The 18,488-nt window shown below is 36.2% G+C and overlaps 2 protein-coding genes across 2 annotated transcripts in view; both read right to left on the reverse strand.

Annotated features, from left to right (window-relative positions):
* Positions 1 to 18,488, reverse strand: part of LOC121370560 — a 407,496-nt gene that overhangs the window by 205,699 nt on the left and 183,309 nt on the right. The window lies entirely within an intron of this gene.
* Positions 15,676 to 18,488, reverse strand: part of LOC121370557 (transcription initiation protein SPT3 homolog) — a 91,613-nt gene continuing 88,800 nt past the window's right edge. Inside the window, exons 12-13 of the mRNA XM_041495866.1 lie at positions 18,308 to 18,421; positions 15,676 to 16,548 (exon numbers count right to left, since the gene is read on the reverse strand). Coding sequence (XP_041351800.1) covers positions 16,501 to 16,548; positions 18,308 to 18,421 — 162 coding nt within the window. The 3' untranslated portion in view covers positions 15,676 to 16,500. The remainder of the gene's footprint in view (positions 16,549 to 18,307; positions 18,422 to 18,488) is intronic.

Below are 18,488 nucleotides of genomic sequence, written 5' to 3' on the forward strand. Positions count from 1 at the left end.
TCATTTTAGAATCTACCACTCAAGCATTTACACCGGCTTCGGTGGTGCAGTAGTTAAGCCATCGGACTACAGGCTGGTTGGTACAGGGTTCGCAGCCTGGTACCGGCTCCAACCCAGAGCAAGTTCTTAAGGGCTCAGTGGGTAGGTGTAAGGCCACTACACCCTCTTCTCTCTCACTAACCACTAACCAACTAACAACTAACCCATTGTCCTGGACAGACAGTCCAGATAGCTGAGGTGTGTGCCCAGAACAGCGTGCTTGAACCTCAATTGGATATAAGCACAAAAATAAGTTGAAATGAAATGAAGCTTTTATTTTTTTATTTATATGTATGTTACATTGTTATAGTCAGGGATGATTTCCCCCCCCCATTTGTACATGGAGTGGGGGGTTGTCAAACCAGCTTTCTTGGAACTGTTATTTTACTGCATACAATTCCATGACATGTTTCTACTCATTTCAGATAAATTTCATGGAGTATGTTTTACCATTCAAGCAATGTTTTACCTTCATGTACTCGAAGCACAAGACTTGTAATTGTTTTTGTTGTTTATTTTTAAGGTTTATTTTCCTTTAATCCTGTTGGGTTTTTTCCTTTAATCCTGTCGGTTTATAATACATGTTTTTGTGTGGTGACAGTGTAGACATTTTGTTAATTGTGAACAGTCTCTTAATGAGTATTACGTGGTTGTTAATGTCTTTCTAGCTACCTAGTCCTGAACTGTTATGTATTTTTGCATTATATCCTACATGCTTGCACTGGTACTGTTTTTACTCATTACTGGACATTAACTATAAAATCCACTAGGGAACATTTTGTTTTCAGAATTTGATTAGCGACATTTCTAGTCAATTAAAAACTAATTACCCGTAGTAATTACTATTTAATGTTTAAAATTGTGTAGCGATCTCTGAACCGTGCATTGCGAATTGCAACGCGATACCGAACAAATTGTTCCCTGTTCACCTAAGGGATGTACTTGCATAAGCATACTAGACAGTTGCCCCCCCCCCCCCTGCTCCCCTAGTGCTGGAGCAAAACATCAAATTCAGGCAAAAATTATACAGATATTTGGGCAAACTGCCAACCTGACCTTTCTACCATGTATTTCCACCATTTTACCTTCAAAATTAGTTGTAATCCATGTAAAAATGCATAGCGATTCGTTTGCAACCCTATATACATGTGTAGCTGTTTGGTGGTGATGCTAATATGAATAAATGTTGTTATGCAGGTTCTGGCATTTTCGTTTAATTCGGGCAAATGCCAGCCTGCTCCCCTACAGAATTGGGAACTCGTACACCTATGTGTACTTGTGTACATCTATATATATACAGGTCAGAACACATGCACTTGCAAGCTGAAGGGATATACATGTAAATAGACTCAGTAGTACTCATCTCAGTATACTGCATTTGTTGTCATGGCAGCTTTTGACAGTTTTTAGTGTTAATTTTGTTTCTTTTATTATGATCTGTAGTGCTAACGAATTGATATTGGTTGGATCGTAGTTTTGATGCATTTATTAGTTAGTCGGTTATTTCTGGCTTTTACTTGTACATTGGTAATATCTGTTGTTATCACTTTGTAATAATTGTTTTTGGTTTTTATGGTTTTTACTTTGTGGATATGAAAAGCTTTTACCCAGATGTAAGAATTTTGGACGTGACGTCTTATATTTTTACACTAAAACAAACGCACATCCATTTGAGGAAATTTGTATTCATTTTATCTTAATCTGTTTGTTATGTTTTACATTTTATATGGATTTAATTTAGTAGCAATGTAGGATAAATGATTAACAGTGAAATTTCCAGCCTTTTTTTTTCTAAGTAGAGGCTAAATTGATTTAAGAAAGGTTGATTAATAAAAATTGTCATACATGTAGATTTAGGGCAAATATTGTTTTATATTATTATTAATTTTAAGATTATTATTACATGATACATATCTGTAATGTAGTACTATAAATATAAAAATTGTAAAGAGTTTGTTTATATGGGTATCATATGTAAAATGTAGTTGCTAATATAATAAAAATAGCTCAAGAGACAAGTACATGTAACCAAGTTACAAAATATATACATGTACGGTATATAACTACTCCATCTCACTAACTACAACCAATACGCCTTAGTTACGGGTAATAGTTATATCTATAGTCCGTCCCATAAGGAATGTCTTTTTTCATACTATGGATTTTACTCCAAGTTATTTATTTCTGAGCTGATTGATTTGTAATTTTAACATAAAAATAGTATTTTTTTGTTATTTCCAGAAAACGTTTACTTTTCTTCTTGCATTAAACCAAACTGATATTATTTACAAAAAACAAAATTTATATAGAATGATGGGACGGATTGTATATAAAAAATACTACATGTAGGTTGCTTGTTTTTTCTCTCATTTTTTGCACTTCATTTTCATATATTTTAATGTTAAACAAATTTTTAGCTTTTTATAGAGATACAATGTATTTCTTAAAGGGACATTCCTGAGTTTGCTGCATTGTTTCCGACTAATAAAATATTTCTACTATTAAACTTACATATGAAATATATTTTCTTGTTTAGAATATCTGTGTCTGTATATTCAATGTGTTTCTGGTCGTCTTAATATTTGTAAGAAGGCCAAACTGGATTTTGTCTTCAAATAATTTCGTACGTACGAAAAACGTGTTTTTTTTTTTACATAAAATGGAATTTAACGTAGTACAAATATTAGAATGATCAGAAACACGTTTAATATACAGCCACTAATATTTTATGCAGAAAAATATATTTGATATGTAATTACAATCGTTAAAAAGTGTCTGTTGGTTATTAACATTTTAAAAATTGCAGCAAACTCAGGAATGTCCCTTTAAAACCATTATTTGGATATTTTCTTTTAATTTGATATAAATTGAAATTTCTTTGAAAACAATTCATATACCTGGTTCAGGATGTAGCTCACCTGATCATATCCAGCCTTTAAAACTTGTTAATAGTGGAAACTTTGTTTATGCATGCAGGATAGTTTATCCTTGGCACAATGTAAATAGTGTGTGCATTGTATTAGCAGTATACCAGTGTATTATGAATCAGAAAGTCAGAATCAAACTAGTACTGATACACTGTAATTGCTGAATACGTTTTACCAGTATACCAGTGTATTATGATTCAGAAAGTCAGAATCAAACTTGTACCGATACACTGTAATTGCTGAATAAGTTTTACCAGTATATATACCAGTGTATTATGAATCAGAAAGTCAGAATCAAACTGGTACTGATACACTGTAATTGCTGAATACGTTTTACCAGTATACCAAGGTATTATGATTCAGAAAGTCAGAATCAAACTTGTACTGATACACTAATTGCTGAATATGTTTTACCAGTATACCAAGGTATTATGAATCAGAAAGTCAGAATCAAACTGGTACTGATACACTGTAATTGCTGATAAAGTTTTACCAGTATATCAAGGTATTATGAATCAGAAAGTCAGAATCAAACTTGTACTGATACACTGTAATTGCTGAATACGTTTTACCAGTATACCAAGGTATTATGAATCAGAAAGTCAGAATCAAACTTGTAGCCTACTGATACACTGCAATTTCTGAACAAGTCCACTCTCAGTCAGACTGATTTCTTGGTTTCGATTAGTTTATAAAATATTCTGTCCATAGGTTTAAAAAAGAAAACTTATGTACTGATGTCACAAAATAAACTTTTGTACATTGAAGGAACTGATACATTTCAAGGTTTCAATACTAAAACTTTATCTCATGTCATGTATGTTCCTTCGTTTAGATAGAAGCTTTCCTAATACTGTTGTAAATAATATATTATGATACATATCATGAAACATGGTATCCGTATCCAGGCATCGAAATAAGTACAGTGTCTGATATCTTGTATAGAGGTCACCACAAAATGTGGGCCCGGTAACCTGAACGTTGCAACACATTGATATCACTATTCTGGTACTTTTACATGTACGTGAGTATCTTATATTTAAATACAACCTAATTTGTCAACATAAATGTTACATTTAGGTTCTGTAGGCTTTGTTAAAGAAGATTTTGTGGAGAACGAATACCATTCCCAACATTTTTTGGCATGTGATAACCCCCAGTCACATGAACAACCATTCTCGACTTATTTCAATGCTTGATATTGTGATCCAAAAATTGTCATATAACCCATTTTTGTCTTGCCTTTACGAAGTAAAAAGGTGAGAAATAGGTATTACATTTCTGACTACGGCAACAGCGTCAAGTTTAATATTAAAGTTTTGTGTTTAGATTAGTTTCTCATTAACTATAAGTCCTAGGTCAGTGAATGGTAACTGTTGCACCTATGGATGTTCATCACAGTGCAATGAAAATGTTTATGGTAGGTGACACATTTAATTGTGTGGAATTCTCGTTAATGTAACATTATGTCCCAAGTTCAGCCAGCAAACGTTTCGCTAACATTCACAAACTATTTGGTTGGTTCCAGACTTAGACTGGTTTACGTGCTTCACGGTAAACCAAATGGCTAACGGACGTTTTTCTGCTCGGTCTGGCTGAACTAGGCCCATGTTACTTGTTAGCATACCAGAAACTACAGCATTATGCGTTTTGTATCGAAGTCTTAACAAGGTGACTTTTAAGACTGGTTTAATTTTAATCTTTTATTCACTTGTTTAGTCAGCACTGTCAATGTTAACACTTGGAGAGTGAATCACTGGGTGGATAGCAATGTTATGTATAATGTATATTTATGTGTTAAAATTAAACACATACTATCATCCACTACTAATCCTGGAGCCAATTTTACAAAACATCATGGGCCGAAGTTACAAAGCCTGTTTATGTCTTACACACGTATCACTACAAACATTTACAATGCTTAAACACCTGTGATTAAGAAAAACAGGATTCATAAATTAGGCTCTATGAGCTAGGTTATGTTTGTGACTCAGTTATACTAGCTGGTACCTGTCATACATATACATGTGTTTGGCATCTATTTCTCCCTGAAAATTAAATCATTACAGAAAATGGAGCATTGTAAGGATGAAGGAAACTAAAATCTGTATACGTCGAACTGTATTAGTATTAACATTAGTTGTAATACGAATTGTGGTTTAGTCGTAGATTTATGTTTATGAGCAAAACTACATAATACACATGTATATATACATGTAAATTGACATTGTTTTGTGAAATTGGCCCCAGGCTAGTAGAATTTTGTGACGCACAACAAAGGGCCACTCAGAATATTGCAATATTTTCACAAGTTACAAAGCATACTCTTTTTTTTTTTTCTCTTTCTTTTCTTTTACCTTCCTCCTAAAAGCTTTTTTTTTTTTTTTAAATGTTGAATTTACAAGAAATATTTTTATTAACATTATTGCTAAACATTGTCCACTAGTATTAACCTCTAATCCCCAGAGTATGGTTTGTATGCTGGTGATAATGTTGATACAGTAATTGTGAATGGCCCCTCACATTAAATATTGCACCTAATCAAATTTGGGGTGTCTGCTTAATTCCAAGATGGTGATACCATCCCCCTGTTGTGTTATAGATAGACTTTATAATTGTCTTTCAGGTTTTCATGCCAAGCTTACTGCAAATGAAGTTTATTTTTTAGAGTTTTATATATATATATATATATATATATATATATATAGTGCTTATTCGTTGTACATGCATGATGAATTTATTTCCGGAGTGCACTTCAATATTCTACAGTGATATTGTGTTTATAATTAGTTTTTAAATTGAGAATCGACTTCAGAATGTTAAGAGTGAATACTCTCTGAAGTGATCACTGTCAGTGGTTTGGAATGTGATTTTACTTTAGAACGAACTTTGCTGATCTAAAGTGATTATTGTTGTTTTAATTGTGGAACTCCTTTAGAATGAAACTTCATTATTCTAAAGTGATTATTGTTGTTTTTTAAATGTAAATTTTCTTCAGAACAAACTTTGCTATTCTATAGAGATGTTAATATTTGATAAATGCTAGCTTTTGAATGTTTTAGTAATTAACTTTTCTCTTTCAGATGCATTTATTGACCATTGTCTATTTTTAGAAACATATATGCTAGCTATTCCATGCCATACTTTTATTAGTTTGCAAGAAGAAAAATGTTTTAACTTTTACCCCCAAAAGAAGAAATCAACTTGTAGGTTTCTTTTTAAAAATCTGGTTTAGAATCACTTTATCTATTAAAATGAGTACCGTAATACATTAACTTAATGTATTACGGTACTCATGTCATTAAGAAATATAGTACCCTACCCCTCTGCTGTACACATTCATAATCTTTTTGCATGCATTTTTTCGATTCTCACCAACTGTAAACTTCAGATCATTGAAACTTGGGTCTATATATAGTTGCACCTGTGGATGTATCTGTTTGGGTTTTTTAAAAATGTTTTAATTACTTTTAATGCTTTGTGCCAAACCAATTTATGGCAGGTGAGATTGTCATTCCATTCTTCCGAATTATCGTATTTCGGTTTACTGTGAAAAGTGTTAAACACAGACCTTGGAAACTATTTTAACCTGCCTGTATAGACTTTAGATTAGGCACATCCATCATGGGTGGGGTTTCTGATTTTCTTTTTTACCAGAGGAAGCACCCAGGACAGAATTGGGGGTGGTAAAAGTTATATGTTTTTTTAGTATTACATTGTAAGTAAATAATCATGCGAGCTAAATGTTTAACATCAGAAAACTGATAATGTGCTGCAGTTTATATTCATATGATGGTAGTAAACTTATGTTTAACATCAGAAAACCAATAATGTGCCGCAGTTTATATTCATATGATGATAGTAAACTTATGTTTAACATCAGAAAACCGATAATGTGCTGCAGTTTATATTCATATGATGATAGTAAACTTATGTTTAACATCAGAAAACCGATAATGTGCTGCAGTTTATATTCATATGATGGTAGTAAACTTATGTTCTGTCTACTTGGTAGTCACCTTAATATTGTATTTATTTCCTCCAACACGCAAGCTAAAGCATACAGGTCTGTTACATGTACATGTAGCTTAGAAATTATTTTAATATGTCAAATTACAAAGAGCATTAAAAAAAAAAAAAAAAAAAAAAAAAAAAAAAAAAAAATGGAATGGCAGACTGTTATACTACTATTGGGGGTGCCAACCCTATTTTATAAAATTTAACAAGTAAAACAGTTTGATGGGGGGAACATGAGCCTATCCCTCCAGCATGACAAAATGAAGTTATCATATCTATTCCCAAATGTTTTTCAAAACCGCATCACAAGATATGTTGTAGTACATGTATGCAAACTACATGCACAGTTGAATTCTGGAGTGGTCATCTGCTGACCCCTGGTGGAACTGACCTAGAATGACCCATCTGACATGAGTTGTTTGCTTCATATATCATGAATTACATGTAATCCTTTTACATCTACTTTTTAGAAAGGTTTTGAATACTGTATATCTAGCTTTTAACATTCACTTGTTATTTAGAATAATATTTTTTATTTCATTTAAAGTTCTTTAGATTAGACTTATAGTCCATCCCATGGGGAACACATTTTTTCATACTATGGAATTTACAACAAGTTATTTATTTCTGAGCTGATTGTAAAATCGCAAACAAAAATAGTCTATTTTTGTTATTTCCAAAACACTTTTACTGGTCTGTTTACATCAAACCAAACTGAAATTATTTTTGTAGAAGGATGGGATGGACGGACGATAGTAAAATACACTTGCATTTACATTTTAAAAAATTATCTGTACATTTGAACAACTAAATAACTGCCTCCTAGTTTTTATGAAAAAGTGAAGTCATATTATGCTTTCCAGCAAAGGAAGAATAAGAAGGAAATTTTTTAGTTAACGATGCACTCAACACATTTTATTTACAGTTACCGTATATAGCATCAGACATATGGTTAAGGACCACATACATATAGAGAGAGGAAACCCGCTGTCGCCACTTCATGAGCTATTCTTTTCGATTAGCAGCAAGGGATTGTTTATATGCACAATCCCACAGACAGGATAGCACATACCATGGCCTTTGTTACACTGGTTGGAACGGAAAATAGCCGATTAGAGCCACCGATGGGGATCGATCCTAAACCGAGGTTTCTAGCATGTCATATCCTTTTATCTGATCTTCGTATTTTGCCAATACACATCGACTGTTGGTTAAATATCTACACCTGGAAATTAATCACCACTCAAATTGTATCGCAGTGATGAAGTAGTTAAACCCGATATCTAGACTTTTACATATTCTCTATCTACTGGCCATTTTCAGATGCCATGAATAAATTACTTATGAGAAGAAGTTTGTTTTAACAACACCATTAGAGCACATTGATTTATTAATCATCGGCTATTGGATGTCAGACATTTGGTAATTTGACATTAACAATCCCATGGGATCCAAACCCAGTACCTACCAGCCTGTAGACCAATGGCCTAACCACGACACCACCGAGGCCGGTAGCTAGTGTTGACCACTTTGTAAGTACAAATGTAATTGTGATAATTTCATGAATACAGGGGCGGGACTTCGCTCAGTCGGTTGAGTGCTCGCCCGATGTGCTTGTGTCGCAAGATCGAACCACCTCGGTGGGTTTGGATCCCATGGGATTTTAATCCAGATACCGACTCCAAACCCTGAGTGAGTGCTCCGCAAGGCTCAATGGGTAGGTGTAGGCCATGGTTTGTGCTAACCTGCCTGTGGGAAACGCAAATAAAAGATCCCTTGCTGCTAATCGGAAAGAGTAGCCCATGTAGTGGCGACAGCGGGTTTCCTCTCAAAATCTGTGTGGTCCTTAACCATATGTCCGACGCCATATAACCGTAAATAAAATGCGTTGAGTGTGTTGTTAAATAAAACATTTCTTTCTTTCAAAACTAGGTGGTATGTTAATCATTTCCAGGCATACATGTACATGTATATTTAACTAGCTTATGCATAATCATCATGCATTGTACATCACTCGTGTAATAATTATTGGTGTTTTAGACCTAGTCATTAAACAGTTTTAGAAGGTTTTTTTTTTTTTATACCTGCTGTACATAATATATAATCATTCAGGTAAACTATTTATGATAAAAATAAAATATCCAGTTTATTCAATTAGGTCTTCCGGTTTTCAGTAACTACTGAAGATGGGTACCATCTTTGTAGGGACAGGATGTAGCCCAGTGGTAGTGCACTCGTTTGATGAGCGGTCGGTCTAGAATCGATCCCCGTCGGTGGGCCCATTGGGCTATTTTTCGTTCCAGCCAGTGCACCACGACTGGTATATCAAAGGCTATCCTGTTTTTGGGATGGTGCATATAAAATATCCCTTGCTACTAATGGAAAAATGTAGCAGGTTTCCTGTTTATGACCTTATGTTTGACATCCAGTAGTGGATGAATAATAAATCAATGTGCCCTAGTGGTGTCGTTAAACAAAACAAACTCTACCATCTTTGTTTTTAGGTTATAGCCTACCTTCGTACTGTATACAAATTAAGCATTTCGCCTCATGTAGCTTGTGGACACGGTCCATTTTCTCCTTTGTAAAATTACTCAGTAGTCTCAAAAATTGGTTTGTCACCTATTTCTAAGACTCAGGTGTTGTTTTAATATCCATGTTAGTATTTCAGTATTTGATGTTGTTTTATGTCATGTCTTCATCATTTACTTTTATGTACAGAGTGTAGCACCATGTGTGTATTGATTCTATGTTCCTCACAAGCAATCCTGTAGCGTGAAGTGTATAAAATCAGTGTAGATAATTAGGTGTATGTTATAGTTGATTATTATGTACATCTTCTGTATAACACTGTATTGTATATAAGCAGATAAAAGTGTTTAAAAGAAAAATCCTGTCTTGTGTTCTGTGTGTTACTAACATAAATCTGAGCATCTTTGTAAGCCAGTGATCCTGCTCTGTACGGACTCCATCTGTACCCTGGGCATACACAACTGGGTTTTCTGGTGTTGGCTGTCAATTTGAAAAAAAACAAGCATTCTGAGAGTACTGCTAAAGCAATACAGTACATGTCTCCTACCTGGCCCAGGGCATTCTGTGAAAGAAACAAAAAACATCTGGAAAACTATATGTGGGACAGACGGACGGACAGACTGACAGGAGACCTATAGTCCCCTCCTGGATTAAGGGGCGGGACATAGCCCAGTGGTAAAGCACTCGCTTGATGCGCTGTCGGTTTGGGATCGATCCCCGTCATTGGACCCATTGGGCTATTTCTCGCTCCAGCCAGTGTACCACGACTGGTACATCAAAGGCCGTGGTATGTGCTATCCTGTCTATGGGGTGGTGAATATAAAAGATCCCTTGCTGCTAATCGAAAAGAGTAGCCCATGAAATGGTGATGGCGGGTTTCCTCTCAATATCTGTGTGGTCCTTAACCATATGTCTGACACCATATAACCGTAAATAAAATGTGTTGAGTGCGTCGTTAAATAAAACATTTCCTCCCTTCCGAGAGTACTGCTAAAGCAATACACTACATGTCCCCATCCTGGTCCAGAGCATTCTGAAAAACAAAACATCTGGTAAACAATATGTGGGACAGACGGACAGACAGACAAGATGGGAGACCTATAGTCCCCTCCTGCTGGATTGGTGGGGGACTAATAATTATGTCCCTTGCATAAGAAAAAAGTTTGTTTTATTTAACGACGCCACTAGAGCACATTGATTTTTTTATCTTATCATCGGCTATTGACGTCAAACATGGTCATTCTGACACTGTTTTTAGAGGAAACCCGCTGTCGCCACATAGGCTACTCTTTTTACAACAGGCAGCAAGGGATCTTTTATTTGCGCTTCCCACAGGCAGGATAGCACAAACCATGGCCTTTGTTGAACCAGTTATGGATCACTGGTCGGTGCAAGTGTTTTACACCTACCCATTGAGCCTTGCGGAGCACTCACTCAGGGTTTGGAGTCGGTATCTGGATTAAAAATCCCATGCCTCGACTGGGATCCGAACCCAGTACCTACCAGCCTGTAGACCGATGGCCTGCCACGACGCCGGTCCCTTGCATAAGAGCACTGATGACCAATCACAGCATAGGTTATTATTATTATAAAAAAAATGTTTATCCCACTGCCCCCTTTCCTTTCTTTCCTTTAACTTCTATCTCATTTCTTCTTCCCAGCTTGCTGTCCACTTCCACAACACTGCACTCGTGGAGGAAGTTGAGACAGTTAGGTGATGGTGTGGACAGCTCAGAAGACCGAGTCTGAGGAAGCCGACAGAGAGGGTTGAAACACTGAAATTGTAGGAGAAATTAGAATTATATAAAAAAAAATATTATATAAAGTTAATGAGAATGATAGGCAGAGGGTGACAGATGAGAAAGATGCATGAAAGCATGAGCTAGCTTTGACAGGATTTGAACCACTGTCATCAGCTTGATTGTCCAGCAGCTTATCCACTAGACACGGAACTCACTAATCACAGCACAGTTAACAATTAACTTGAAACCAGAGATTCCCAGTCTGGAGCTCCACGCGGTAAGATGTGTTTGTTTCGCTGGTGCACACTGCACGTGCTTTCGTGTGCTCGACTTGGGGATCCTTCATTTTGTTGTTTTTGTCAGCGAAATGAAGTTTTCTACTGGGATGTATGCTGCCATTTGAATTGACTGAACGCTGAAACGTTTCTCGTTTCGACAGTCTGCACCACCAGGTTGGATTCTTTTTTAGCGAGATTCCTCGCCTCCACGTCATTTCTCCATCTGACTATGTTGACTGGTTTTTTCGTGACTCGTATGACGGCCATTCTGCAGAACGCCACGGTTGTTCGCATTTAGTCTCTACATGTCCGAGCCTGTCCTAGCAGCACTGGAAGATTGACCGCCCCACTCTAAGAAGAAATAGGAAGCAGGGTCGGCCCCTACTACTCTTTTCTAAACTTTATTTGCTTTATAGTGATACCATCTCGTATCCTCCGGAGTCGGGGCCCGTCCGCACCACTATACCAACCCATGACGACTGGACTATACCCTAGTCTGATACTATCTCTCGTTCAGACGGATCCAGCTTCTCAAGATCTGTATTTCAGCACAGCACTACACCTTCAACGTCTATCAACTGTCAATCTAGGGGTTTTCTTGACAGGATGCAACCCATCTCGTCCATATAAGCTGTGCACCCAAACGGCCTTAACGATGCCACTCACGTGGACATATCGATCAGACTTTAAACTTTTAGATCTGCGTTCAAAAGTTTATGTCGAAATTACTCTCTTTTTTTATTATTAATAAATAGTCCGATCCTCTCTTCTTTCTCTTATTTAAAGGAAACATGTCACGTAAACCATATTTGGCACCAACCATGTACAATTAATTATAAATTGAATCACCTAAAAAAATTTTTATACAAAATTAATTACTTAAAATATCTCCATAAAAGAAGCCCAGATACGAGCTCTTAGCGGAAATTGCCGATCTTTAATGAGCAGGCAATCACGAGGTCCGTGACGTCAGAGACGCGTCGCTTGATCTGAAGCCTTACACTTAAAAGCATTAGTCCGTACCACTCATAAAGAATCTAAGACTTGCACAGCTTACCAAAACAATGAGTGTTCGTTCGCAAAACGTTTTGCCGTATCATATGAGCTGTTAGTAAATGAAGAAAGACACACATTTACTTACAACAGTGATACTGAAGAAAAAACGGATAGCGAGTCGGAGGATGGAGAAACTGATGGTGCCAGACCAGACCGGTTGACCAATTTACAGCCCGGAGCCCGAAAGTAACCCGGAGACAAAACCAAAACTCGGATGCTAATGCCGAGGTGTATACTGTTCATATTTAGCATAAAGATACACCTCGATATGATGCATTTAAATATGTAAAAAATATAAATGTAGGACAAACATTTTTGGGGGGGTGTTTTAAAGAAAATATCGCATTTTTTATGTTCAGGCTGTACATAATGAAATCTGTATGCACAGTGTAAACAAATGCTCTAATTTACGACAAGGCGCTTCACTTTCATTAACCTGGCTTGTAAAACAACATAAATGACTTGAGAGTATAATCAACTTTTAAACTAAATATATTTCTATTTGCATCAATAGAACGAAATGGGGTTATAGTATTTTTCTCTCATAAAAAAAGTAGCATATTATTAGGCCTATTGGTAGGGTGCGTTAAGAGTAAAAACGACCACTCACTATACCCAAGTGATAATTTTCTTTTCTTTAGTACTACGTAATTGGTCAGTTTTGTAATTTTAGATGGGAAAGTCTACTTAATCAAGGGTTTTACAGCATTATTTACAGTAATGAAGCAGGGCGGCTGATAATGTCCATTAACATTGTACTATAGTCGCGACAGGTTACGCCACAATACCCTGTGATCTTAAAAAAACTGGCACGTATTTTGTACTTATTTCTAGACCGTGGTAATCACTTACCTGGTCGATACCCTGCAATATACACCTGCCAATCAGGAATCACATGTGCAGGTCACGGAAAGAAAGGACCAATTAACTAAAACAACACTCCGATTCTCAAGTCAGCCCGTGGATGAAACATAATAGTTATTTCGACACCGACAGTAGTGGTTTATTTTGTATTGAACTTCGTGTTGCTTTGGGGCTTCGGGCGATGAGGAACGTTTTTGTGACGTATTCCGCCCGAAGATTAAAAACATTATTTAAAATTATTATTGTTTTCTACACGTTTTTTAAAAACATATTTAAATACATCGTACTGAGATGTATCCTCATGCCAAATCCCATGTTTGTATATGCCATATTTAATTACTTGTTGACGTTTCCTTCTTCGGACGGTGAATACAGATTTTGTTATGTAGGCCTACAGCCCTAACATGAAAAATCTTTTTTTTTCAAAAAAAATTAATAAATAAAAAATTCTACATTTTTGTTTTAACATATATAAATACATCATGCTCAGGTGTATCTTTGTGCCAAATATGTACAATGTACACCTTGGCATTCGCAACCGAGTACTGTTTTTGTCTCCGGGTAACGTTAGGGCTCTGGGCTGTAAATAGGCTGACACCAAAGTACTATGCAGTGTTGGTGTCCAATCTTTTCTTTTGCGATAAAATACACGCGTCTTTCTTCGGATACAATCCTTTGGAAAACCATAAAAAGACAATCCCGATCGTTTAAACTGTTTATTTTTACACCCAAAGGCCACGCAGTACGGCACTGTTGGACTGAAAAGATCGTAAGCCCCTTACTCCATATATAAACAGTTAACAACAATGGAAGAGTACAGCGGCTCTGACGTCACTTCCCTTTTTTTCCGAACGCTCACGAAGAAATATGCATAAATCGTACTTTGATACTGATTAGCGTAATTTCTTCATTTTAAGTTAACTACACGTATTTTATTGTTATAAAGTTATTTGTATATTATTTTTATATCATTTTTCTTTTAAAATGAGCTATAATATGGTCTCGTGTCATGTTTCCTTTAATTTTGGACTGTCCTTCTAAAATGCTCCAAATTATATAAATATTCGGCCGAGCAGTCAATTCTTTTTATTTTTGGTTTGTAACATTGTTTTTCTTTTTTTTAAAATTTATTAACCTTTTTACTAATTGATATTTTCAAAATTCTGCCCATTTTCAACTCTACCCCCCCCCCCCCCCCCATCCCGAGTCAGGTCACCGATCTTATCGGAGGTCGGACTCGGGATGGGCGTGTTCGAAACCCTAGTGGTATATGGGCACGTTAAACAAGTTATCATCATGAAACCAGCAATAGGACTACAGTAAATCCCTCTGTAAACCGGAATTCCCTCAAAACAATGTTTTTCATGGTCCCTTTTTTGAATATCTGTACAGAAGAGAACCTCACTAAACCAGATACCTCTTAAAACCAGGCTTTTTAGTTGGTCCCAATGGTGTCCGGTTTAGAGGAGTTTCACTGTATGTGCATAATATTTTGTTCATAATCATCAAAGAAAGAAACAAAAAATACACAAATAATTTTACTTTGAAAGTTTGGCACTGTTATAATAGAGATATGCAAAGTGATGTCATTCAAAAAAGAAAGAAAAAAAAGAAACATTCCGTGAGTTTTGGTCAAGACATAATGTGGATAATACACAGAAGCTGCAATTGTTTACAAAGCAAACACATGTAGTGTGATTCACCCAACCGAATCTTGCTGATGAAATGAAGCACTTCCGACATCGGAAAACCTGGCTATGTATGCTAAGGGTACTTGTGGAATAAGGAAGGAAAATCTTTTATTTAACGATGCACTCAACACATTTTATTTACAGTTATATGGTGTTGGACATATGGTTAAGGACCACACACAGATATTGAGAGAGGAAACCCGCTGTCGCCACTTCATGGGCTACTTTTTTCAATTAGCAGCAAGGGATCTTTTATATGCACCATCCCACAGACAGGATAGTACATACCACAGCCTTTGCTACACCAGTTGTGGAGCACTGGCTGGAATGAGAAATAGACCAATGGGCCCACCGACGGGAATCGATCCTAGATTGATCGCGCATCAGGCGAGCACTATACCACTGAGCTACATCACAACCCTTTGTGGAATAATGTCCCAGAATAGAACTCCTGGCTTGTGAAGATGTGTCCACACATTCCTATTACAATAAACATGTGCATGCATGGTAATAAATCTTTGAAACAAAACAAATAAAAATATTTATCGATTATTCTCGCAGAAAATGCACACAATAGTCAAACAATGTGTTGATGTGTTCCACCTTGTTTTAGCACCCCAAAAGTAAATTTGATTTTCTTGTGAATGGTAGTTGAAATCTTTGTGCTAGATTCTCTGAATATTTCCATTCACCAACAAAATGCTATTAATGGTCAATCAAGTAACTTCAGCAGCCATATTCTTTGTAATTCTCTCCATCACTTGTATTCATCAGGGCCAAACTTACGGTAGTGGAAAAGTTGTTTTTTTCAGTCTAAAATTGCCCTTTTTGTCTAGCTGGTGAAGACATTTGGGGCATGCTCGACTGGCAATTCTAGAAATGGGAATCCAAAACGAACTTCTGTAGAATTCTGTTGTGACTGGGTTCCAACAGTTCCCAACTTGGAGGCAGTGTAAGCAGAATCAAACCTGGCGGATATTTGTTGGTGGTCTACACAACAGATGTAGGGTTACAAAAATAATGGTGGATAAATTTCAAGAAACAAATCTAGGACTTTAGTTCCAATTTTGTTCAAGTGGTGGAATTTTAAGAAATAGTTCTTTGGTAAATCCAATCAGCCCAGCTGAGCACTCTGTAGTACTGTGACCCAATTCCTTTTCTTTTAATACCCCTGTTATTGTTTTAGACTAGGTAAGATGCTGGTCATTTCTGTATGTTCCAGCCAACAGATGTTTGGTCTGAGAACCTGAACTGGAGTTTCACCTTGGTCGATCATTGCCTCTCATGCTGAGACCACGCCATCTCTCCAGTGTTACTGTACAAATCTGTAGGCTGTATGTAAGCTCTGCCATTGTCAAGCGCAAAGAAGTCTTTTCTTAGGCTGAAACTCGTGGTTCACTTTCTGAAAGAGATGATGTGAAGTCCTAAGCATCAATGAGTATATTTATTATATTGCTCAAAATGGAGATAATATAATTTTTCATGTTACTAGGTAATGCTTATGTTATTAGTCACCTACCGGTGAAGCCGGAGTGGACTATAGATTTTGTTTCTGCCTTTCTGTCTGTCCATCCGTCTGACCAACATAGTTTTATTGAACTTTTATTTCACAAGAAATTGTGTATAACATTATTATATACTGTTACAGATCAAGTTTGACTTTCATGGCTATTTACGTATGTTTCAATTATTGTCCGAACCAAATTGTTAACAACTACGAAATATTACTCTCCTACCTTTAATTGCCATTAGATTTCCTCCAAAGTTTGACCAGACACAAATCTTGAAAAAACCATTACAATGACACAGATTCCACATACCAGATGATAACCATGTCACCTATATCGACTTCGATGAGAGCGCATAGGGAAAAAAACATGTAATTTTGTATCAGCTGCCATTTTGACTTTTTATGGAATATTCTTCAAGAGGGGTGAAAGGATAGGACTTAATCTAACAACGTCATAACAAGTTATGATATAAAAGCAAACGTGATGACGTCATATTATTATTATTTATTATTATTATTATTATTATTATTATTTTAATGATACCACTAGAGATCATCGATTTCACAGTAATTGTGTCACATACTTTGGAGGCTTTCACCCCTCTTGAAGAGTATTCCATAAAGAAGCAACATGGCAGACGGCAGAAAACTGCATGTATTTTTCCCTATGCAATCTCAGCAAAGACAATATCGGCGACATCGTTGCAGTCTCGTGTGTGGAATCTGTATATTTGTAGTGGTTTTTTTGCGATTTGTGTCTGGACAAACTTTGGAGGAAATCTAACAGCAATTAAAGGTAGGAGAGTAATTTTTTGTAGTTGTTAACAATTTGGTTCGGACAATAGGAGATATTCAAATTTGTTTTCTGGACTCTTTTTTTTTCTTTTTCGTAATGCCTCAAGAAATTGAGCTGATATTTTATACATAGCCTTATCACGTACTGATACAGATCAAGTTTGACTTTCATGGCAATTCACCCATTTTTCACTGTTATGACCCTTGAACTTAGGAGATACGGAAATTTGTTGGGACCAATAGGGGACATGTATTGGTTTAGCAGTACACTCAGACTGCTTGTTTTTTCAATGAATTATCATAAATTGATCTGCAGTTAGTTTCCCAGTGGTAAGTTGGTGTAATCTTCATCATCATAAAGCAACTCTGGAGTCAATGACTCCTTAGCATTGAAGAAAAATTACATTATTACCCAAAAACTGTCTTTTTATTAAGCATAATTTGAATATTATCTTGGGGGTTTTTTTCTTCACAAAATGCATTACAAGTTAATCATGTTGTCTAATTTATATACATGTAAAATAACAGTTGGCAATATAGATTAGTACCATGGTAATTTTTGTGAGCACTTTGCCACAGGATAGCACTTACCTTGGCCTCTGACATATTAATGACAGAATGCAGAAGATATACTAGTGATAAATAAACAAAATAATGAAGAGTTCTCCAAAGGGTATTGATCCTACAACCCACTACACCTCAATCAAGTGGTTCTCCAAAGAGCTACACCCCATTACAAAATCTGAGCAGAGGGCACTACTTAAATTAAACACACAGATAGGACCATGTCGATTTAACCAAGTTATGATGCACTTTAATCGCATAGTTTGGACAAATCTTTTGCCAACAAACTTACCACTTGTGATGCAAAAGGTCCAATACAGTGTCCATATCTCCTTAGAGCCTCGCGGACGTTATTGGGAGTAATAGCCTGTCCACCACACATTTCCATCGAGTTCCCTGCACCACTCTGTAAACAAGGAGACAAGCATTATTAAAATATACACACTTCCACCAGGCACAGATCCAGGGGTGGG

Source organism: Gigantopelta aegis, chromosome 4, assembly GCF_016097555.1.
Source record: "Gigantopelta aegis isolate Gae_Host chromosome 4, Gae_host_genome, whole genome shotgun sequence".
In the NCBI taxonomy this organism is placed as follows: domain Eukaryota; kingdom Metazoa; phylum Mollusca; class Gastropoda; order Neomphalida; family Peltospiridae; genus Gigantopelta; species Gigantopelta aegis.